The sequence below is a fragment of the Echinops telfairi genome, unplaced genomic scaffold (genome assembly GCF_000313985.2).
Source record: "Echinops telfairi isolate 266 unplaced genomic scaffold, ASM31398v2 ScPeMD7_11;HRSCAF=52, whole genome shotgun sequence".
NCBI lineage: Eukaryota > Metazoa > Chordata > Mammalia > Afrosoricida > Tenrecidae > Echinops > Echinops telfairi.
The window spans coordinates 28,312,655-28,338,492 of record NW_022103908.1 but is presented as its reverse complement, the minus strand read 5'-3'; the positions used below and the strand labels follow the sequence as shown (position 1 = coordinate 28,338,492).

At 37.8% G+C, this 25,838-nt stretch overlaps 1 protein-coding gene across 3 annotated transcripts in view; it reads left to right on the top strand.

Annotated features, from left to right (window-relative positions):
• Positions 1-25,838, top strand: part of PCDH17 (protocadherin 17) — a 112,237-nt gene that overhangs the window by 80,017 nt on the left and 6,382 nt on the right. For 2 of the 3 annotated variants that reach the window (XM_045287134.1, XM_045287133.1), the window contains exon 4: positions 8,013-8,096. The exons of the other annotated variant lie outside the window; for it this stretch is intronic. In XM_045287134.1, coding sequence (XP_045143069.1) covers positions 8,013-8,096 — 84 coding nt within the window. The remainder of the gene's footprint in view (positions 1-8,012; positions 8,097-25,838) is intronic. 3 annotated transcript variants of the gene reach the window in all.

Genomic DNA, 25,838 nt, shown 5'->3' with positions numbered 1-25,838 from the left:
GTAAATGCGGATCCCAGTTTTTAAAGTCATCCCTGTCTCTGGTCAAGAGGACGACAAAGTTTAAAGGAGGGTGCTCTATTTTTCTGGAAAAATTTGGAGAACTATCCCTGAGAGTCAGAATTAACTCAGTGGCAAGCATATGAGGATTGTGTGTGTGCATGGTGCAAACAATTTATACATGCAGCTGCTTGGGGGGGAAAGTGCTTGTTCAAGTCTCCTCAAAAAATCCCAAACCACAGCTATTGAATCCATCTGATTGCTGGTGTTCATACAGGACAGAATTAAACTGCTCCATTGGATTTCTAAGACGGTCCATCTTTATTTAATTTTTAACCTTTTTTTTTCAGGGCTCATACAACTCTTAAAACAATCCATACATACATCAATTGTGTAAAGTACATTTGTACATTCACTGCCCTCATCATTCTCAAAACATTTTCTCTCCCCCTAAGTCCCTGGCATCAGCTCCTCATTTTTTCACTTCCCTCCCCACTCCCACCTCCCTCATGAACCCTTGATAATTTATAAATGATTACTTTGTCATATCTTTCCCTGTCCGACGTCTTCCTTCACCCACTTTTCTGTTGTCCGTCCCCTAGGGAGGAATCACATGCAGATCCTTGTAACTGGTTCCCCCTTTCCAACCAACCGTCCCTACATCCTCCCAGTTGTCGCCACTGACACCACTGGTCCTGAAGGGATCATCCGCCCTGGATTCCCTGGATTTCCAGTTCCTATCTGTACCAGTGTACATCCTCTGCTCTAGCCAGATTTGTGAGGGTAGAATTGGGATCATGGTAGTGGGGGGAGAAGAAAGCATTTAGGAACTAGTGGAAAGTTGTGTTTCATCTTGCCACGTTGCACCCTGACTGGATCGTATCCTTCCTGAGACCCTTCTGTAAGGGATGTCCAGTGGCCTACAAATGGGCTTTGGGTCTCCATTCTTCACTCCCCCTATCATTCACAATGATATGATTTTTTTTTGTTCTGATGATGCCTGATACCTGATCCCTTCGACACCTCGTGATCACACAGACTAGTGTGCTTCTTACATGTGGGCTTTGTTGCTTCTGAGCTAGATGGCCACTTGTTTACCTTCAAGCCTTTAAGACCCCAGACACTATAGATTTGATAGCCGGGCACCATCAGCTTTTTTTGCCACATTTGCTTATGCACCCATTTGTCTTCAGTGATCTTATCAAGGAGGTGAGCACACAATGATATGATTTTTTTCTTTGATGCCTAATAATTGATCCCTTCCACGCATCATGATCACGTAGGCTGGTGCTGCTTCTTCCATGTGGGCTTTGTTGCTTCTGAGCTAGATGGCCACTTGTTTACCTTCAAGCCTTTAAGACCCCAGACGCTATACTTTTTGATAGCCGAGCACCATCAGCTTTCTTCACCACATTTGCTTATGCACCCATTTTGTCTTCATCAATTGTGTCAGGAAGATGAGCATCATAGAATGCCAATTTAGTAGAAGAAAGTATTCTTGCATTGAGGAAGTACTTGAGTGGAGGCCCAATGTCCTTCTGCTACCTTAATACTATACCTATAAATATATACACATAGATCTATTTCCCCATCCTCGTATATAAATATATATACATATGTATATGCCTTTATTTAGACCTCTATAAATGGCCTTTGCCTCCTACCTCTTTCCTCTATTTCCTTTGACTTTCCTCTTGTCCCACTATCATGCTCACTCTTCACTTGGGTTTCAGTAATTCCTCTTGGTTACATTATCCTTGATCACACCCTACCAGGCCTCCTACACCCTCCTCACCACCAATTTGGATCACTTGTTGTTCCCTTGTCCCTGGGTTTGTTAACACCACTACCTTTCCCCCCACCTCCCGTACTCCCATGTCCCCCCGGAACTGTCAGTCCCATTGTTTTCTCCTCCAGATTGTTCATCCATCTTATCTTATTTAGACAGACCTGCGGAGATAATAGCATGCACAAAAACAAGACAGAGAAAAACAAAGCAACAATATACAACAAAACAACAACAACAACAACAACAAACCACTGACCAAAAAAAATAAAACATAACAAGCAAGAAAAGCTTGTAGTTAGTTCAAGGATTGTTTGTTGGCCTTTAGGAGTGTTTTCCAGGCCAGTCTGTTTGGGCACCATGCCTTGGCCTCAAAGTCCACCTTCAGCATTCCCTGGGGACCTCGCCGCTCCATTCTCTTGCTGTTTCGTTGCACCCCCTTAGTGTTTTGCCTCGCTGTGGCGGGACCAGATCGGGTGCAATTCCCACACTGTGTCTCCGGTCTTCTCCCCTGTAGGGCTATGGGTCAGTGAGGGACATCATGTCTCATAGTGTAGCTGGTCATGTGGTCCTCTCTGTGAACTGGCTGCTCTAATTGGGAACATCATCCTCAAGGCCTGGTGGGCCAGGATGTGCTCCACTCTCTCCTCCTCCCCCTTCAACTGCTCCCATGTTCTCTGATCAGATATGTCCCTCTCCCAGAGCTGCAGGTTCAATGCAGTTCTTTGAAATAAATTCTTCTTGGGGGAGGGGCAGGTGTCCACATAGTAGTTGGGATTCAGGCCTGTCCCTCAGACCTCTCCACTGGTTTTCTACTCAACGCTGGCATGTGGTATTCACATCTTGGAGCACTGGGTTGAAAAGTCTGGTCCCTCTTTCCCTGTGGAGATATAAACAATACCCTCCCCTTGGGTGGGTTAGTACCCTGTGCCCTGACTACCCATTTCTTTTTTATATTTTTTTCCTTTCCCCAACTCCTTTTTAGTTGTCTACCACATGTATCCCTGTATTTGGTCTTTTCCCTGCCATACTACCTGGTCCTCATCCCAGGAATGTTTGTATACAGTAGCTTTTTCCCTATGCCCCCTTTGTATTTTTTTAAAGCTTACCTCAGTGGACTCATGCTGTACTTGTCCTTTTGTGCTTGGCTTACTTTGCTTAGCAACTGTCTATCTTTAAAGAAGCAGACAGCTTCATCTTTCTCCCCTAGGGTGGCTGGTAGCTTTAAACCACCAACCTTGCAATTAGCAAGCCCAGGCTGAACCTATTGTTCCACAAGAGCTGCTTTCTCAGGAGAAAGAGGGGGTAGAACAGTTCTGAAAATAAGCCAGGGCAAATCTCATGGGGTTCATTTCTACTGCTACTCATCAGGGTCCCCAGGAGTCAGAATAAGCCCAGCAGAAGTTTGTTTACCAGTTCTGGATTTTCCAAGCCACATGAATTTGGCTGTGATTTCATCAGCTTGCTTTAGGTACCACAAGCACCATGTAAGAGTTGGACATGATAGAAATTTTTCTTTAGACTGGAAAAGCCAACAGGCCATTTGGAAACATAGAGGACTTTGGGGTGTAGCGAAAAACCCAAGGTGATATTCAAAGAACATTTAATTTGAGAGGAGGGAGTTGGAATGTTAAGTGGAGGGGAGCAAAAACAAATTCCTGTTTCATATATTTTTTTAGAGAATAATTTCCATGGCCTAGAAGGAGTTAATTAGTTCTTTTCCTTCTTTCCTTCCTCTATTTTATCTGTTCTTGTTACTCTGACTTTAAATTAAATGAATGCTAATATCCAGCCACCTCATGGTTTAGCAATTCTTTGTAAACTAACAAAGAATCTACTTATCCTTGACCTTTTTATTTACAAAAATTAATTTTTATTTCTGAACATCAGAGTACTGAATGAACTTTCCAACATTAACTCTTTAGAACAGTGGGATTGGTATAAACGCAGTGTATTATATTTGCGTTAGCCCTGGTGGTGGCATAGTGGTTATGTATTTGACTGCTATCCTCAAGGTCAGCAGTTTAAAACCGCCAGCCCTTCCAAGGGACAATGATCAGGCTTTCTGTATCCGTTATAGTCTCGAACACTCACAGAAGCAATTCTATCCTGTCCTGTAGGGTCAAACTATGAGTCAATATCAGCTTGATAACAAAACCATTTTTTTGTTTTTTAAAAAAATTTTATGCCAATCAGTGGTATTTGCTTTCTTTCAGAAGACTGCTAATAATGGACATTCCCTTAATTCACAACATTGGTATTGTTGTGAAGTCAGGGAAATTTCAAATAGAATTTATTTCTGATGTGGTTTCTATACTCTTAGATACTTGTCTTCTGATTCCAAGCCCAAAGTGAATGGGAATTCATCTATCTTAGTTTGTAGCCGCTGAAATTTAATCACATCTGAGCCTGTAGCTCTCAGCATGCTGTTTTGTTTGCACATCACTATAAAATGGTTTAAATGATTTCCCTCTCCTGGTGACCATCATTGGGCAGGAGTAGGGATGGCTACATGACTTATTTTGCCTTCATGACTTTGGGGGAGGCATTGCAGGTTACAAAGCCTATTCACTAAAACTGCCTAGAATGCAACATAATATTATAGACAACTAAAAATGTATTCAGTCCTTTTTATCTTTGATCATAGCTCTGACACTATATATTATTTTAAATAGCTGCCTTGCATCATTTTTCCCACTCACCATAATCACTAATAACCAAATACTGAAAATATCAACTCGGTAGTTGTTTCCTATTGAAATGCCTGGATAGGTGACTCAGATTCTCACAAAGACCCTCGGAAACCTAAGATGTGAGCCTGGGACTTGAAAGACATTATTTGAAAGGAAAGACCAGAGGATAATTTGCTATGCTAAAATACAGTCTACGCTGAATTTTCATCCACATAAACTGAAATGCCATAGAGGAAACATTATATTTCGAAGGCTATCACAAAAGTACAAGAGATATTACCTAGCATGCTTAGAAGACTGTTGTGAGTTTTTACACATCATTCGATTTAGTCACTTTACTGAAAATTATTAACCTTGGCTGGATTGATTCTTAAGCTCTGGACTTGCTAAGGGATACATGAATAAACAATAACAAATACATACTGCATATAGTGTTGGAAACTATTGTGTTTGGAATGTTCTTCTATCTCCTTGGGCAGTTTCATAATGGACTGGTTATGGAATTTGACAAGTTATTTAACATTTCACCCCCCAAACCTCCCCCAACTTCTGTTTCCTTTCAAGAAGAAAGAATTTTAGAGAAAAAAAATTGATTTAATATTAATATATTTAGACATAGCACCCAAAAAGAGCACAATATGCATAAGGGTGCATGTGTGCTAGGCTGACTTTAAAAATGTTTAATAATGCATGTAGCAATTGCTAATATATAGCCTACTTTGATGAAATTTAGTATCATCTCATTTAAGGGAAATATGGTTCTGCCTTACTCTTCCAATTATATTGAAATTTCTATCAATAAATATATAAAAATGGAAGATTTTAACATATTTTTATAATTCATTATTCCATTTATGAAAAATTTGGAAAGTGCAATAATAGATGCTTTGAGATAATGCTGAGCATCTGTGGATTGAATTGTTTATCAGTGTTGTTTCTAAGAATATTCATGTTATGAAGCCATATTTACAAATATGCAAGCATATTTTCTCCCTGTAAGAGACTATTTATTTTTGATTGTTAATCTACATACTCATGCACATATGTGCACATATCTATAGTTAGACATTTTGTTCAATAACCTGTTAGTATATATTGAAATTATAAGCAAAATTGTCCATGCAGATGGGACCAAAAATGTGATTACTACACATAAAATCAAACATTATACAAATTGAAATGAGCTTCAGCAGTTTTTGGAACAAGAAACTGAAGGGGTATTAATTTGCATGCCTTTTAGAAAATGTTCAATTTCAAAGTATTTAGTATGATTTGGGGCTATCATGTGTGTATGTTATGTGCACATGCACATACACACATACATACTTGAGGCACCAATTTTACTTGCATATGTACAAACTCCTTTTGCAAATTTCACTTATTTATGATCCACAATATAGAAACAAATTTTAGTCATTTAAATTCTCTTTTACCTTTCCATAACCTACTTCCTAATTTGCCTCATTACTATTCTAAACAGCATCTTATTGCTATCTGGTATTTTATATTCTGATATTTTAATTTTGTCAGTTATTTTCTCCCAATCTGGATGAGATATATATTATGTGAATATAAGAATGCTGCACTTTGTGTTACTGGTTATACAATTAAAAAACATTAGTTATTTTGAATATATGTAAAACCTATTAGATATCGATTATCGGAGTTTGATTACTATCGTGGGCATGCATTGTCAGTGGATAGAAAAACAAAATCCAGTAGATAATAGGATAGAAAAATTTTGAGAATTGTGTCAAATATGAAAAAGTCAAATGAATAAGATAAGAATGAGAATACATAAAGGTTGCAGACTAGAATCTTTTCCTCATATGTCTTTGGCAAGAATTAGAGTCCCTTTAGAATTTTCAAAGCCGAGCAGAGCAACAAAGTGAGATACAGATGAATTACTTTTCATGATCTCAGCAAGTATCCCGTATGTTTTGTCTGAGCTATGTGTATCACACTAATCTTTTTTATTGGGATTTAATATATAGATCACATGATTCCATATTTCAATCACATCCAGTGGTATTGTATAATAGCTACCACCATCAGTTTCCAAGCATTCTTCCCCTTCCTAGACTCCTCGACATAGTCTTCCCTTTACAGCCCCCCAACACTGTTCTAGTGCCCCCACCCCCACCCATACGCACGCACACTCTCTACCCCAGAAACACTTATTCTGCTTGTCCCTATAGGTTCATCAATCCTGGGTTTCATCTACCAAGCCCCCCTCCCCAGAAAAATATATATAACACAAATTCAAGAGTGTGGTCCCCATTGATATACCACGTCTGAGATAAACCTTAATATGAACAAACAAAAACAACAACAGAAAAAAATACAGAAATGTTGAAAACCAGATCAGGTCCAGTGTGCATCACAGGGGGGATCAGCTGACAGTTTTTAACTCTTCAAGTCAGGTTTATCCCTTTGATCTTCTATTCTTGTCTTTATTTAAACGTGGGCACGAAGCAGACTTCTGTTCGGGTGTTTCCACTTGTGGGTGTACACTTTAAGACGAAGAGAGAAACATGCACAAATTAAACCTGAAGCCGGTGAGGATGGTGGGGACTCAAACATCTGCAAAATGTGCAAGCTGCCAGTTTCTAACTGCTGAATGTGGTTTACATCGGGAACCTGCATACTTATGTCCTAGGGAAACAGGAGCCCACACATGGTGAACAAAGGTTGAAAATAAGAAAATGAGACTATTTTTAAAATGAAACTACTCTTGCTCACTGACAGGCTTTTTTTTTTTTTTTGGCAAGACTTTCAGACACCAATCGATATCTCATATTTACTGCATATTTCAATAACATTAAAGCAAAACAAAATGTTCTTTCCTTTAGATTAAGAGGTTGATCAATTTTGCTAATCTGTGTTGTACCTAAATTAGAGGTTCATTAAAAAAAAGTACTATATTTCTTACTTTGTTTTAACTGAATGTTTAACTTGTTTAAAAATAGTTATATAGAAACATATATATATATACATATTCTCATTACTGAACTGAATGTGCTTTTAAACATTGGAGATTTATTATTGACTGACTAAAAAGCTCAATTATATGGAATCTAAGGTCGGTCTCAAGTTCTAAGCAATATATATTGCATAACTAACATTAACATGCAGTAAAGAATTTTATTAAAAGCCTTGATTCCTAGAGGTATCATAAAATATACTGCTATCTGCATTATCTATACATCCTCTACCAACTACTGGCGACAAGGTCCTTCTTTATACAGAATGAATTAATGCATCCTCATCCGGAGAGTGCTTTTACACTTTCTTAGGGATTCATGCTTGATACGCTTTCTCACTCAAACTGAAATAACCTAATTTTCTTCCGATAAGAATATATCTTAAGTGTCTAAAGAGATAACACCAAGCCTGTCTTTTAAGCATTGGTCATTCTTAGGAGATTTTAATATTAAAATCAAAATCAGTAGACAGGATTCATGATTCAATTGGACCCCTTTCCTTCCCCACTTTGGCTTTTCTATCTGTTAACTAAAACTATTTTATTTTTCAAGCATTCCCGACTTTGCTTTCCTTTGCTATCCTCACCCTACACACCATCACAACCAGACTTCAGTCGGTTGGTCTGCGTCCTCCAGGTGAGCAATTGCTTCCTCTGCTAGCGTGCTTCTCTGTGCTCCGCATTTGACTTGTTAGATGGTAGCACTCAACAAAGACTATAAAAACAGATGCCTGGCAGAACGTGCAGGCTTGATTTCTTCAAAGAAAAATAGTGTTGCAAGTAAAAACATGGAAGACGGGTAATGCATCTTGTTTTCAAGGGGAGGTCATCTTAAATGCCCAACGAGTGATTTTCAAAAGACGATTTATTTTAGTACAGAAGTTGTAAAATGTTGAGGATTAAAACAGAGAATTGAAACATTCCTTTTTACCAGGGTTTCCCAGATTCATTATTGTTAAAGGTGGGTTTGAGTAGCTCAACTCTAAAATATTTCATATAAAAGCCTTACATTTAAATTAATTTCTCTTTAAGGGTAAATTTTAAAAGCAAAAGAAGAAATTAATGCAATGGAAAGGGGGCTGATGCAGGGAAAGGGAGATTTGATTATTCACATAAATTTTGGGTGTTTCAGTCTGAAGAAGAACTGTGTTGCATCTGAGAAACTGATGTTCCCAAGTTCTTCTTTCCTTTAAGATAGCCAATCACCCCACATAAGGGGAAATGTTATATTGTGGGAATATATCACATAGTTCTTTACACACCTACAAATGGCTAGACTATGGATTCTTGAAGTTAGAGCATAACCAAATTTATATTGACTCTCATAGCTGTGAAGCTGAGGACTAAAGTCCTCTACATTTGTTAAATGTTTCCTAACTCCACAAATCTGCATTACTGGGTATAATTTAAACAAGCAGCGAAAGCACACCTGTGATAATTAGAGTAACCAAGTGAAAAGCAGGAAGAATAATCAGCCTCAGATGGCATTGAACTCACCACCTCATATAGACAGGCATTGTATCTGGAACATTGGAATATATTTCAGAAATTTCATTTGTTTCTACATAGTTTAACCTCTACTACAGGGAAACCTAGGCCAATGGTGAAAATGATTACATCACCTTAAATTACAGTGCCTTAATAACTCTTGTAAGATATAACAATTTAGGAAACATTGTTCTTTTTCTTGATGTTGGTTTTCTTATACTGGAAAAAGAAAATAAGTGCATTATTTTCTGGTGTGAAAATGAATGGAAATTGGAAAAGAAAGAATAGTGATAGGGTTTCAAACCAAACGGAACCAAACCGAACTCATGGCCAGGGTCAATGCAGGCTCACAGTGACCTCAGAACTGCCCTTCACGCTTTGGAGGACAGGCAGGGAAGTTTGACCACACACATACACACACGTTTGGATTCAATTTTCCATCACGCCCTAAAAGTACTTGTAGAGTTCAAACTCATGACCCTTTAATTAGTTTTAAAAGAGAATGTTATTATGAAATTCCATAAAAGTTAGAGGCAAAAATATCATTTCTATGTATCAGTTGTTTCAGTTTTCAACTATGAATTTTTATACATGTATTTCCTGTGTCCTGAGAGACATTTGTCTCAGGGCCGGGCATCTTCCTTGGTCTCTGTGCATGAGCATGTTCGTTGGTGCGTGTGCACATAAGTGCATGCACACCTGGGCTTAACCCTGCTGTTTACTCATTTGAAACACTGAGTGGGCAGCGGGTTCTCACTGAGCACTGGGAAATCCAGAAGTAAGGTGGATTAGGCCTTTGATTTTATACTAAGTGGTCCCAGAAGATTTTTGTCATTAAGTGAGATACAGGCACCTTCCATTCATTTTCATATTGTGTAGATATGTGCACAAAGGCTAAATGTATTAGTATATAGATGCTCACTTTTTGGTTTTATTTATCTGTGAGTATTCATCTTAATAACCTAGAACTATCTTGATATTTTTAAAGTTTTTCCATTTTCCTTGTTTAAAGTATCAGGTGGTGAAATTTGTCAATATTTATATTGGTATACTTGTATATGCAACCAGGAGAAAGATAAGCCTTTCTATGCTTTCTTCCAAAAAGTGTGACATTTTTGGAAATCCCCAGAGGCAGTTCTACCCTGTCCTATGGGGCACTTCGTGTCGTGATCAACTCTCTGGCAGTGAGTCTATGCTGCATTAAAGTTCTTCAGTTCAAAATTGAGTTATCGTAGCTAACCTACTGGAATCCTTTTCCATGTGTGCCATTATATCTTGCTCATGATTTTATTGTAAGATTTTATTTTCTTTATAAATATATAACATACTCATTTTATGTGCTATGTTGCAAAATAATCATAATAACCATATTTTTCTTTTTGCTTAAATCAGTGTGAATTTCCAGATATATGACTGATCTAGATATAATCCTTTCCATATTTTGTGAGTAATAATTAAATCAATGAATTCTATGCTCTAATGAGTACTTTAAATATTATAAATGCTAAAATTTATATGCATGCCTAATATTTGGCATTTTATGTAAAATCACATGCAGGCACATTTATTTTTAACAACCAAGTAGACAAACTGAAAAAGAAGAGAAACCCAGATCGGAAGATTCGTGGGTGTGTAGTGGCTACACGCTGGGCTGTGATCCCGCAATCCCGTGGGCCACATGGTTGAAACCCTCGGCCTTTCTCCTCCAGTCTACAGCCACAGCCCCGGAAACCCACAGGAAGGTCATTATGAATTGGCGTCAACCCTATGGGAGTGACATTGGTGTGTCGGAGTGATAAATTTACAATTGTCAACAATACTTAAAAGGATAATGGTCACATCTAATAACAAGCAGCTACATCATTTTTCTTTGCAAGCCTCTACTCTCATCTCAATGAATGAACCTCCAAATTTTATATTAGAAATTTATCAAATCAAGCAGTTTAAATTTCATTCTATTTCTAGTCATTCCTTGGACTTTAATTCTGGTTAATTTGAGGTCAGTGAACAAACTCAGAAAGGCCTCAAAATTTAAAGGTCATTCAAAATATTAAGACTGGTTTGACACATTCTCAAAATTGTAATCTTTTCTCTGGTGTGAGCAGAGCCTTTCCTAGTCCAATTATGCGTCCTGGAGAAAATTCTACATTCTTCAATTAATTTATATAGACTCAAAATGTATGTATAGCAATTTTATGGTTTAGTTAGTAGATTCCTACTATTTTCTGGAGATTTGCAAGACATTGAAAACAAAAGTACAAACTTTTATTTGGTAGAATTTAAGTGTTTCCTTTCTTTTATACTAGAATGGCCTAATTTCTAATTATATGGACAGGAAGCAGCTACCTTGTTCTGCAAGTGTGTATTTCCAAAGAAGATACAATCGATTTATACTTTTCTTATGTGTGATCTTGCTGTACTTCTACTTCTTTCTAAAACAGCATCGATATAAAAAAAGGCAGTCCTGTCCTTTCTCAATCTTATGTGATGTATGTACGGACAGATTCACTCAGTGTAATGCACAGAACTAAAATCCCTCAAGCAATTCTCTGATTCCTGGAGCTGCAGTTATGCCTCCTTTCACATGATTAAAGAGAAAAAAGAATTTTGAAGATGATAAAGATTGCTCCAACACTGTAAACATTACATAGAAGCTTTGTCTTATTAATAGTTATATTGTCTTGTGGGTTTTCTGGCCATTGACAAGTAGATAGTCAATAGTTATGGACTGATCATTAAATGAAGACAATGAAGCCATTGGTAGTCATGGTGAGATTTGCAGAGAACTTTTAGGATTAAAAAAACATCCAGAGGAAAATAAAATGTGGGAGATAGACTCATCCAAATTTCAATTTGGATTAATAAGGAGTCAAACCAAGAAGTACATAGGTTTTACCTGGTGGTATATGATCTGGAAAGATGGATTTTTATAAAAACACAAATTGAGAAAGAAATTAAGATGAAAATTATTCTCAGATTATGGAGGACTTTGAACATTAAACTGGGTCGTTCAGATCATATCATTGTTGTTGTTTTTTTCATAATGACCATGGAAAATCTAAACAGTGACCAGAAAACAGCAATAGCAGCAACAAAGGATTTCTTTTATTAAGCACACATCTTTTGAAAGCAAACTCAAATATAGTATGCCTGTGTTCAGAAGGCTCTGCCCTAAGGAATTCTCTCAGATACAATGTGAACGTTTATTTAGACTAGATTTAGATTAGTGACTGAAAATAAATTTATAAGCATCCATCTATTTATTTGTTAAAAATACTCACTTTTACCCCCTGTTCTTTATTGTGTGTCTGGTTGTTTAATCATCTGATACACAGAGAGTCCTCCATAAGATAGGAACGTCTTTATGATTCTACCATAGACGCATTTGATATATATTCCGCATCATATAGAGAACCGCTTGCACCCCCTTTAAGGGCCCATTGCCACCCTTGCTGTGGTTCAGGAAGAGCTTTCTCCAGTAGCGTTTTGACCCTCTGTTTGATTACATAACAAGGGTTTCAGAGGGTTACATCTCCTATCTTTCTGTAGGTGAGCTTTCTGACTGCTTTCCCAATTTCTTTCTTGCTTTGCCATGTTCTTGTGATTACAAAATACTAAAGCAGTTGCAAGACAAATGGATTGTGATTGCCGGTAAAACCCATTACAAGGAACACTTTTGTATATTTACTCTAGAACACGAATATCGAGCGTATTGATTTTGCTTAAATTTTCTTTCTTGAGATGACCCAATCATGCAAGACAAGAAACAAACAAACAAACAAACTCAGCTTCCAATAAGCTTACAATATGCTACAGTTTCCAATAAACATGTGATATTCTTAAGGTAGGAAGAATACTTTTAGGGAAGCAATTCCAAGAACAGGCTTTACTTTAAATGTCAATTATTTTTCCTTTCCAACTCTCTCTCTATTTTTAACCATCTCTAATAACAACAGCAATATTAGTGGTGATATCCCCAGCTGGTAGTAAGAATTGTTTAGGTTAAAATTGTGTACATTCAAACTACCTGTATTTTATTCTAAAGTTATCTTTTGGAACACTATCAAATATACTAGTTCCAAAAGGAAGACTTTATTCTCACAGGCAAGAAATCTTAGAATTAAAATTTGGGGTGAAAAATATATTTATTTTCATCTGTGTATATGCATGCATGCATGTATTGTTTTTGCAACATGTTTGTAAGTATCATTTATGGAAATAGGATTTCACAAAGAACTACAATTAATTTAAATCTTGAGCTCTTTTGTATTATTCTTTCTTTAAAAGTATTATAATTTTCAAAATACGGATCCTAGCAAGACATCCATCTGCTCTTTTGAAACCATGTCCATCTAATTTAAGGTAATTTAATTGAAACTTTAGATCTATCTGTAGAGAAAGGTTCTACGAATTTGATGAATAGCTGTTGGCACTTAGGATACCATTATGAATGTAAAACTATTAAACCTTTTCTTAAAAATTCATCATCTGAGATTCCCAAATCCTACTGGCAAGCATTGATTACTAGATATTAAGCTGGAGAGAATTAGCTCAATCTTAATTAACTCTGCTTTCTGAACAGCTAAAAATGACATTGACTCTGTTTACCAGTCTGGAGCAATTGAAGAGTAACTGCTGCTCAAAGCAGAGGGTGAACAAGGGGATTTAACCTGGTTCAGAGCTTCACATCCCCTAGCATTCTGAACGCAGGCCTGAGAGACAAACCAGGAGAAGACAATTTTGCTGGCTCCATACAAAGAGTTTGCTTAATAGGCGTGTTTTCATTGACCTTCATTACGGGATTAGCACTTTGCTAGGAGGATGACTTGAATTTTAGATGTATTCATCTATGCCATCAAAAAAACAGTGTCATTATCAGTGCCGGGATTAATTTACAGAGGGAATAAAGGCATATGGAAAGCATCCTCTCTAAGATGAAGAATAGTAGCATATTTAAATAGTCTTGGGTCTGGAATTCACAGTATTATTTAAGTTGCTAGAATTTTAAATTTGTCCTTGTAAACCAAGCAGCGTTTGCTAACTATTGCCTGCCAGAGCATAGGTTTCTCACTGCATATAAATCAGGCTCTTTTGGAAGCTATTTTAACCCTTTCAAGGCTTAACTCTTAAAAGGACTCAATTAATTCACATGTTCCTTATAGATATTTAAAGGCAGGTAGTTTACATGATTTTAAGAGAGAGAAAGTGGTATATGTAGCACAAGGATGCAGCAGAAGAATAAAAGATAAAATGAGAAGCCCAGGAGAGATGAAGGAAACATAGAGGCTGAGGTACAGATGTTCAGGCTACTCACTTTTCCATAATTTAAAATTATAAGGAGGTAATTATTCAAATATCAATTTTGATTTCAATACTAGTGTCACAATCTATAAAAAAATGTCCAAAGGACAAAGTATTCTGATCTCTGTGTTCAAATGGAATGTACCAGATAGGATATTTATTTTATTATCTCGAAATGATATCCCAGGGATGACAATTTAGGTTTTGATATAAATATGATATATCACAGAGAGCTCTGATGTTGCTCTAAAGCAGAGGTCCTCAAACCTTTTAAACAGGGGGCCAGTTCACTGTCCCTCAGGTTGTTGGAGGGCCGGACTATAGTTTTAACAAAACTCTATGAACAAATTCCTGTGCACGCTGCACATATCTTATTTTGAAGTAAAAAAACAAACGGGCCAAAACTCCCGGCAGGCTGGATGAGTGTCCTCGGCGGGCCACATGTGGCCCCCGGGCCGCAGTTTGAGGCCCCCTGCTCTAGAGAGTGCATTCCAAACAGGAATGGGAACCAGTGCACATAACTTTATGTAAGTTCTGGCATATCTGAAAATTTGCATTACAGACTCACAAATGTAATGAATAATAAAATTATAAATCCTATTGGAAATCACCAGTAATATTCAATACCTTGTTTATTTAGTCTTTATTCACTTTAATGGCAGCATTTTGTTGAAAGTCAAAAGTGTACCGTATTTTTACACAAGTAACCTGAATGTCATGCCAACACACACACACACACACACACACACACACACACACACACACCTCATCTCATCCAACCCACTCACCACACTTTTTGTGAATGCACTGTGTCCCATATCCTGTGGATGGATGCCTTATTTATGCAGGTGTATATTTTGTGTGAAATACTATGAGTGTGGTATACATTACATATGCTCTGTGTACTCAAAGATAAGGTACTAAGGAAAATACTGTATTACCAAGTCCTCAAGGAGCCTGACGACCTTAATGAGTTGAACCAATGTTGCTTACAGAGTAGTGGCAAAGCTTAATTCAGAGGAGAAGGGATAGCTTCGCCATTTTTCAAAATATAAATCCTTCTTTTGAAGGAAAACAAAGGGGTTTGATTTGTTTTTTTGGTGAAAGTGTACATAGACTATCAGCTTACCCTGAAACCATGTCTATGAACAGTTCCCATTCACCAGCTGCTCCTGAGCAATAGACAGGGCTTTCTACCCCCAGAGGGCGCTGTAGTCTCGGCAGCCCTGCCTGGTAGGGTTGCTATGAGCCAGCATGGCCATGCTGGCGCTGGCAGTGAATTTTGTTTGTTTGTTTCTTTGTTTGTTTGTTTCACGCACATTGCTCAGTGGCATTGGTAACATTTTCCACCATGTGCCAACATTCTCGATATTTCTAGTCAACTTGTTTCGTTTCCACGATAATCTAGTGTTTCTACCCTCCCCTCTCCCCTTCTCATCTTTGCTTTATGGTGCATACAGAGCACTTTGATGTAGATGATTATTTAAAGGAGCACAGTGCTCACAGGAGATATCGTTGATTTACAAGCCTCATGATTGGGATGAAAGGGGATTTCTCAGAGTGGATTCAATTCCAAGTTTAAAGGGCATCTCACAGCAGTTGTTTCCAGGGAGTGTCTCATGTCCACAGGATCAGCACATCTTGCCGATTTTAGGAATCATAGGTGTGTTCTGTCTTGTCCCTGTTCAGAATGATTGTAGGTTGTAGGTGTAGCCAAGCATTATCTAATTAGTTGAGGCCATGATTTGTGTGAGCTGCGAATCCTGCTGGCTAGTTTCTCTTTTGTCTTGGGTCTTCTTCTTCATCTTTTACTCCACACAAGTCCAGGACCACAGCTGTATTTCAGACAGCTGCTCACCAACGTTAAAAACCATACATGATTCTCACCACACTAGGATGTTGGTCCCCTGAACCTATTGTCAGTCCTAAGCCTTCAGTGAGAAGGCTTGTTAAATATTTGACTGTAAAGTATTTGATGTCTATGAAGTCAGAATTTCTCGGTGGCAGTGAGCGCAGCGCACACAACCAAGTTTATGATGATGCAGACCCATATACTCATCTAATTCTGCCTATACCCATATGGGCATATACATGTCTATTGATGTACTCCCACTTGTTTGGTCTTGCAAAATGGTATATGGCTTTTACCCAAATGTCCTTTATGTGTCATATTTCTTATTGTCATAATGTACCTTGGTCAAGTTGTGCAGCCTTTACCCATATTGAGCACGGCCATTCCCACCAAACAAATTGCAACAGTCTACTAGAAGTGATTTCCATTTCTTCCTCATCTGTCACTGGTAACCATCAAAGAACAGTGTCTTCTGTGTGTATTAATATTTCTTCTTCTTTATATCCAGTATTTCATTTTAAAATTTCTACATTAAAATCGACCTTGTTTGTGGTCCTTCCAATTACATTGCAGGAGTATTTATTACCTCTGGTAAGAATTTTCTTTCTACTAAATTCTTCCTCTTTCACTCCTCAAAAGTGTTTCTTAATCGAGCAGGCTTGTGATCTTGTGCAACATTATGGTTAATTCAAAATAAAACCTTAGAGAAATAAAGGAGAAGTAGGACTAAGAAATTCAATATTCAATAAGGCACACCGGGAGCATCCTGGACACTCCTTCTGCGCTCACCACCACTGAGAAATCCTGACTTGCTAGACAGCAAATACGTTACAGTCAAATACGTCACAAGTTTGTTTACTCCGTTGGAAGGCTTAGGACTGACAATAGGTTCAGAGGACCAACATCCTAGTGTGGTGACTATCGTCCGTGGTTTTTAACATTGATGAGCAGTCATCTAAAATACAATTCTCAACATGGCTGCATGAAATGCAGGACTTACACTGGGCATACAGAATGCCTGCTGAGTCAAAATATACTAAGCCATCAGGTAGTTGAGCAGATGCAAGTCGGGAGGCACCTCGCATGGCCAGCATGCCTGTGCCAGTGAACCACATGAGGTCTCAGTGTGCTATCCTGGTTGTGTACAAAACTCCAGGTGCCTATGTTCAGAGAGCATGCTAATTTTGAAATAGTTCCTCTTTCATCTATAAAAAGACACCCTTGAGTTCATTCTGACTCACAGAGCCTCTATGGATCTGGGTAGAACAGCCGATGAGTGTTTGAGCCCTTTCTTTCTCCACTTGGGCTGACAGTAGTTGGAATTGGCCTGCTCACCGCAGAGCAGCAGTTTGAAACCACCAGCCACTCTGTCTTTGTCCTGTCGGGTTGCTATGAGTTGGAATTGACTAGCTGGCGGTGAATGTGAGCTTGTATATAAATAAAAGTTTTCTAATATCTTCTGAAACATAAGTTAAATTTCTCGAGCCCATGTGTCATTGTTCCATTGGAATTGCCTTGGTCTGTTTTCCCTTCTTGTTAGGCACTACCCAAATTGTCCTGCATTGCTTTCATTTTCTGGCATTGCATAAATGTCTTTGGCTGTATAAAGCTAGTCTCATTGCTCCTTGAAGAGCACAGTCCTCCGATATGACGTTTTCCTTCATCTTCCTTGGTCCCTTCATCTACCATGTCCTCCTCCTGCTCTCCACAAGCAATCCACATCCTTGTCACCCTTGGAATCCCGGATCCAGCACCCTCTTTTACACCATCTCTTCCACAAGGTTACAGTCTATACTTTCCTCTGCTACTTGATGGTCATAAGACGTACCATACCAGTTATTACAAAGTCACCTCCAATTCATGTTGGCCTCGTGTGCGTCAGAAGAGAATGGTGACTCAACAGATTTTTTTGTGTCTGGTTTTTGGGGAGTAGATTGACAGCCATTTCCTCAGATGCTCTTAGGTGGACTAAAACTTCCAACCTTTCCATTAGCATCTGGGAATATTTACCATTTGCACCACGCTGATATGAAAGTGTTCAAGGGCAATTGATCATCAGTCATTTTCTTGTGCTGGTTTTAAATCTAGTTTCTTGTTTCCAATCAAATTGTAAACTCTTTCGAAAAGAGAGATATAGCCTAACAATCTCGAGAATTTCCAAGCCCGATAGGTGTAGATAAAGATTTTTTCAGACTTCTACCTGCACTACTACCTGTTATGTCATGTTTCAAACAGGCCTGTGCTAGCCTGTTTAAAGTCAAGGTGTTTCTGCCTGAAATCTTCCAGTGCATGCTCATAAAGTAGGTGTTTTAACATGTGGTTCTTATTCTGAAATTGTCAGTGAGTCAATTCTGGCTCTTGTGTGTCGAATAGAATGACTGCGTGCGGATTGCAAAGCTGTGACCTCCAGAAGTAGCACCGCAGGCTGTGTTTCCAATATGCCCTGAATTCGAAGTGGGCTTGACACACCAACTTTATGGTTACTATTCTGTGGCCGAGCCATCTGTACCACCCAGGACCTCAAGAAGGACTGAATGCATCTTCTTTAATGTAACTTCTGAACCACACCAATCTCATGCTCGCACAGACTTTGATCTGTCTTTACACTGGTGCAGCACTGGAGTTGTATTTCCTTCTTGCTTGCTTTTCCTTAAGAGGTTCTCTCACAGTCCTTTTCTCAATTAAAAAAAAAAAAGCTTGTTCCATTAGTGCACTATTGAACTTTAGTGCCTGTTCTCCCCGGCTACCTAATAGAAAAGAGATGGCCCCATTGAGCTGTTGTGCCTTCACTTCCAAACATCTGCTTCTGCTCCCGGTGATGACTGTGCCTCCAGGATGGGACTGGGGAGGGGCAACTACATTTTGAATATTAATACTAGAGCAGTGTCCCGTGAAACACAATTGTACCGATCTGTGCCATCGGGTCCCTGTGCATGCTATTGGTTCTAATTTTTCTGTAGTCGTAATGCTTCCATATCAAATTCCCAACACTCTTGTGTTTGTATTTCTTACTATATTTCCACTTAATTTGATTTGCATTCTCTTCATATCAGACTCTTGGCTACTTATTTTTAAACAAGTAGGCCAGAAAATTTAACTTGGGTCAATGTTTTAGCCTGGCCAAAGGGTCACAAGCAAGAAGGACCTGCCCTGGGGGCGTGCAGGTGCACCGAATAGCAAGCACAAACACCCAGCAGCGAATACCAAATAGTAAGCAGCTCCAAATACCCAGCTGTGATTGGATTCACTGGAATACGATAGAGACCAGTAGCTTCTCATGTCTGAATACAACTGTGGCAATGCATTCAGGAGCATTGCACAGTGCAGGTGCACGCTGTAAGATTGGTGCTTCAGAGCTGCCATGGTTTAACTACTTGATAGTATTATAATAACTTCCTCTTCAAAATAGGCTCTCTGCCTACCCTAAACCGACAGGATGAATTTCACAACTAAGGTAAAACTGGGAAGCCAGATTAGCAGCCTATCCACCTGAAAATGCTCATGTTTCTTTCATAGTGTTTTTATTATGTGAACTCTGTGTCTGAATTGTCATCCCCTAGGGCTGATTATTAGGAAATAATTTAAGCTTCCGGAGTCCTATTTCTAGTGTCTTATCATTATATCACTGCCACACACAAACATGCATCTGCACAAAGTGAGAATTTTGCAGCCTATTACATTTTCTCCATAAATTCAAAAATAAAAGAAAGAAACACACAGCCTATATCAGTGTCTCTATAAAATGCTTGCTGTGTATGTACCACAACATGGTACATACGTGCAAGAGTCAGAGGAAATACAGTATAATTGATAAAGGTCATTTAACTAAGATACAGTAATTAGCCCAAATGTTACCCTTTCTCTTACCTCTTTGTTGGTGTTTTAGGGATACAGCCATCATTTAAAAAATATTGCTGATACCAAGCTAGGAAATCATGTAATCACGAGCAGAGAAAAGTACATGTAGTAAAAATCATAGTATTAGACTACATCTTTAGTTCTAATACAAGAAAAAGATGTTTTCTTGTATTAGCACTGTGTCTAGAAAGAACATTGAAAAATCAATTTTCACTCCTCTAAAGTCAGATGGAGAGACATCAGAAGGTTTATTTTTAACTAATATGCGAATAAATGGCACACCAAGTCCTAAATGGAAATAATTTGCATGAATATAGATTGTAAAAGTGTCACTGGTATGGAATGACTCACTCCACCAGCATAACAAGTGTTAGGGCTACAGGGGAGGAGAAGGCGAGTACTTGGAGAATAATCCCCATCACCCAGAAGAGAAAGAGTTGTTTATGTTAGAGAAGTGTCAGTTCACAGGCTGTTGCAAACTATGTCAACTTACCAAGGGGAAAAAATATCCATGTTATTAGAGGTTTGTTTTACTTTGCTAGGGTTTCCTTTTAGTATTGATGTGTTTTCCCTGATACATTAGAATATGGGTGGATACATTATAACTTGTGCTCATAGAAACCTGTGTGTGTGCGTGTGTGTGTGTGTGTGTGTGTGTGTGTGTGTGTGATTGTGTCTATTGAAAGAAGGGAAAGAACTGTTTGGATGGCTTGAAAACCTCTCAGGAGGAAACACCTTGCACATAAACTGCTGGTCGCACATCTTACAGTTTGCTGGCAGGTGGAGGATCAGTGACAGGTGCATTGCTTAGATTTTCGAGAATTAATCTACACAACACTTGTGCCGGCCATAAATAGAGATGGGTGCCTGCTCTCTGCTTTTCCAGACATCTAATTAGGTGTTATGAAAGCTTACATTGGTGAAAGAGGTAAATTATAAATTTTTTAAAAAGAAAGAAAAATGAGAACAAGTAAAAAATGGACTTCCATTTATAGAGTTATCTACTTGGAAACAACTCTAATTTTAAGATGCTGTTAGAAACAGTAACAGCAACCACGCTAAAGAGAAGCGCACTATTGCTATTTAAAGCTGTTCACAATGCAAAAATAACATAGCTTTGTTGATGTCAAGAAGTAGAACGGTTCCTTTGCAAATAGCCCTTTCCAGGGGCTGCGGCATCTTTGAACATTCTCCTGCATAGCCTGATTTATGGATGTGTTGTTCAAATAGGTCAGATACCACTTCTTATTTAGTTCTTCTTCATAACATATAAGTCAGAAGCAGAAACCAGATGCATGTATGTAACTCTTATGCTACAAATCATCTGTGAGCTCTCAGATCCATCGACAAATGATGTGAGCTCCTTAGGCAGCAGGCAAGTCGGAAAGGCAGGAGAGGAAATCCTTCTATGTTTTCTAACATTTCCCTAAGTGGTATCAAATTGGTTGCGAAGTATCTCTCTTCGGGTGGTAGTCTGTACTTCTTCAACAACAGAGAGCATACGTTTAAATTTCTGATTTGTCTAAAAGCCTGCCCGAGAACATGACATAATAGACTAAAAAGGTAAATGCACAGAAAGAGACTTCTGGACTGGTTCCTTACATCATTTCCTTGCTGAGACCACTGCAGAATCCCAGCACGCAGGAGCTTCCTCCTGCTTTTCCGATGGAACTAAACTTAGCAGAGGGCCCCTGAATCTTGCTGATTTAAATAAGCATTTTGCTTCAAATTGAAATCGTATGTGTGGGACTTCTTGGCACCTCTTATCCATCATTGAAAAGGCTACACACTCCCAATGATATGACGACACTACAAAATTAATATCATCTAAAAATCAAATGATTGTGACCCTAGCAGAAGATTGCTAGGATCAAATAATTTAAAGGAAGATAATTCGGAGTTTTATCTAAATATTTCTTTCCATGCAAGTATATTCCTTGGAATAATTCCAGGTGACATAGTTCCTGTATTTTGGCTCAAAATGTTTGCTTGACTAAAATCTATAAGACTGAATTATTCAATTGCGTATGCTAGGTTTAGGAAAAAGCTTTCAGATATATAAGCCAATATGAAAATAAATATTTTGGGCATCTTTATGTCCAAATAAATTTGAATTATGTAATCAGAAGTTCTATAGCCAGAACTAGGAAATATTTGGTTTAATCATAGATTTTACATGAAACTGGTAAAGGAGAAAATGACTGTATCATGGTAGCTTGTGATCTACATGATATATACATAGCAGGGAAAGTCACATCTATTGCTACTCAGATTCTTAAATACAAGTCTGTGTGTGTGTGCATATGTGTGTGTGTGTGTGAGAGAGAGAGAGAGAGCGAGAGAGATGGTAAAGCTAAACAGAAATTATTATAGTTATTTGGGACAGTTTATACTCCTTTCCAAAATATCTCATAAATTATGATATAAAATCAAACCAAATAAAGTTATTTTGTTTAGATAGTTTCCTTTGGGGCCTGTATAATCCAAAATATCTCATAAATTATGATAGAAAATCAAACTAAATCAAGTGAATTTGTTTCGATTCTTTCCTTTGGGGCCTGTATAATAGATGTGGTTTTAGGAGTAGAGAAAATTATTTCAAATGTTAAACGCATACTAGGGGTGAGTGTGGGGGTGGGGGAAGAGGGGCATCAAAAAGTTAGTGGAACAATTCTATTATCTTTCCATTGAAATGTTATCAGAACTTTTTGAGATACTTCTTGCATTCAACATTATCGAATCATCCCAGGAACCAATAGGTTTCTTTTTTTTTTTAATCACACATTATAAAAAACTAGATACTTAACAAATCCTACTTTTAACAACAGAATAGGGAAATCAAACTGTTTTCATATAAGAAAAAAAATAGAGGAAGAATAAAAATAAAATTTAAATCGGCTTTATTTTATTTATTAACGTGAATATAATGTATTACCTCAAGGGTAGCTTGAAGGTAATTCCTGTACAGAACAGGTTTCTGAAAATTATTCAAATTTAAAATGCTTAAATTAGCTTATTTTCTCCCTCATTCTTTCCAGTCATTCAAGGTTTCTCCGGTTTTTCATTTGTCTGGTTTTGTTTTAAAATATCCATCATGGGCATCTACAATGAGCACTGCTGGCATTTTGGGTTATGTTGGGCCTCTCCATCCTCGGTCATCCATTCAGACTCACCAGGCAGGCATTGTGAGGGAGGGCGATTTCTAGCTTAGAAACCTTATCTGAGCACTCTGAGGTGGAACAGCCACACTGGCGGTGGGTTTGGCACCATGGACGAGCATCTAAGAACCGGGTCTGTTCTGAAATAACAACAATCTGGCTGTTTGCTAAGGAAGGCAAAGCAAAACACTATTTTGTTTCCTTTTATGAAAGAAATTGCAGCCGTATCTGACCAGTCTGAGATGATTTTATGTCAACAAGGCATAACAAGCACTTTCATTCACCAGCAATGCCCGTATGTTGAGGAATGTAGAAATCTGGAGACATATTTTATAAAGTCATTATGAGTGGCAACTTAACGATAGGAAGAGTGGGTGAGTTATCTAATACTACCAATATCCATAGATATTCCTTCATTCCTCAAAAGAATTAAGCTCACATCTATAGAATGGCATTTGACATATCAGAAAAATAAATATAAAATCTTAAAGCAAGAACACACTTTTGCTTGTTTGATTTTTTCCCCTAATTATATGTCAAAGAACCAGTAAAGAATCCTGTGACCTGGGTTCAAAACCTGCTTTACCGGGTATTCGGTGTATGTTCTTTGGCAGGTCAGTTAAACGCTTTCTGCCCAGCTTCCTTTTATATAGGGTGATGCTCCTCGTAGTACTTGTAACTGCTGTAATCTAGAAGTGATTCTATGTCAGGCACATAGAGCCACAGATGACAGAAGTGTCCTTTAAGCTTGACTCTTACACATATATCCAGAGTAATCAATTCAACACGAGAAAATCCACTCCAAGCAGAATTCACAACTGCATTTCTTATTTGGAGGTCCTTGGAGTTTTACAGATTTCTGGCTTGACGCGAACATGTCAAGTCTGTGGTGAACTGAGAGTATGCATCTTACACCCTCCGGAATGCTGAGGGTAGACAAAGAGTACACTCCACACTTGGGCCCAGGCAGGGCTGTCTCTAAATAGTGAGTTTGGTGATGACAAGTGTGGGCATGTTTATTAATTTATAGAGCTGTCCAGAGTTTCAGTGGTTGATTCCACAAGGTTTTCATTTTACAATACAAGCACTTCTTATCTTCTCATTTTTCCTCTCCACATTCCATTTGAGTTTCAACATCTTGTAGGCAAGGAGTGTATCATGTGGAAGGGTGGTCATCTTTGTTGTATTAGGGAAATTTGAAAATTAGAGTGCATTTTTTTTTCCTGGATTGATGTAAAAGGAAGAATTCAAGGTATGGTTACTTGGTTTTGCTTTGATTTTCTCTCTTCAGAGTCTCCAATATTGTTTTCTTATACAAATATCTAACTTATGTAAATAGTGCCTTCCTATCTAATTTATATAAATCATTTGCCTCCTTTTCATTTTTATAGTTTATAATTCACTATACCTTTTATAGAATCTATTTTCTGTAAGGAGCAGAAAGCAGTTTGATTATATACCTTAATAGCTCTTGAGATTGATAAAATACACCACCCCCTCCCTTATTCTTAGGAAATGTAATTAGCATATTGATGGGATTAAAATAAAATTTAAAAGTTCAAATGGCAGAGCTCCTTTTAATATATATAGAGTCACTAAATATAGATAGATAACTAGAGAATCAATATGATTTGGCATCTAGTCTACAGTGAGTTTGAAGATTGTTTCCCCTTCACCATTGTTTGTCTGACTGGCTGTCTTTCTTTCTACCTTTTTTCTTCCCTTCATTTCTTTTGCATTCCTTCTCCCCCTCCCCTTTTTCCACTTCTCTCTCTGTTCAATTTTATAATTTTTCTCTACTTGGTCAACCATTGTTATGGCCCATGTCTCTTTTGTGTACCTATCAATTTATCTATTTATTTTTGTAACTTCAAAAATGATAACTTTGGCCATCAATTCCATTCCGACACTTGACAATTACAGTTGATGTTGTGCTCATAGCTTCTGCTGCTGGCACACAGGCGTTCGTTCGACTTTCTCCACTGTCTGAGAACTGATGCCATTCAAATCACGATCTAATCATAAGCTGTACACTTTACAATGTGTCATAGTTAGCACTTAAAATTGCTGCATAGATAGTTACAAGAAGAAGACAAGTTAAAAACTGCAGCATTTTAGCACTGAAGCACACTTTACATTGATGGTTTTAAATTCAAGGTTGATTTACACTTACATAGATTTGCATTATTCTATCTTCTCCTCCCCTTCAATTCATATTGAATTCATTCAGTAGGTAGGTTATCCAAATAGCTAAAATTAAAGGTCAGTCAATATTGGGATTTAAAGCTATGTTAGCTTATTTCAAAGTAAGTTTATGGAGTATAAAGGGATTTTTAAAAATTCACAGCTCTATAAGATGCTAAAATATTACCAAGTGTAATAATACCATTTTCTACTGTCTTTTAAGATGAAAAGTAGTTGAACGAAATGATAAAAATGACATTTTTACCCTAACACTTACTGACATACATAAAGAGATAACAGGTTTTTTTAAGAGATACCATTCTTGATCCCCATTCAAGGAAGAGAAAGAGAATAGATGTTTTATATTAAAGAGATATTGGCATCTCTCTTTTTTGGTCCCAGCTTACTCTTTAACCATGGTTACTTAGGAATGTTGTAACCCTAGCGTCTCTGAGGCTCCGGCTCTTCAAGTCCCTCTGTCTAACATTAACAATATCTGTCTGTCTATCCCTGACTTTCAATCTGTGAGTGCAAACTC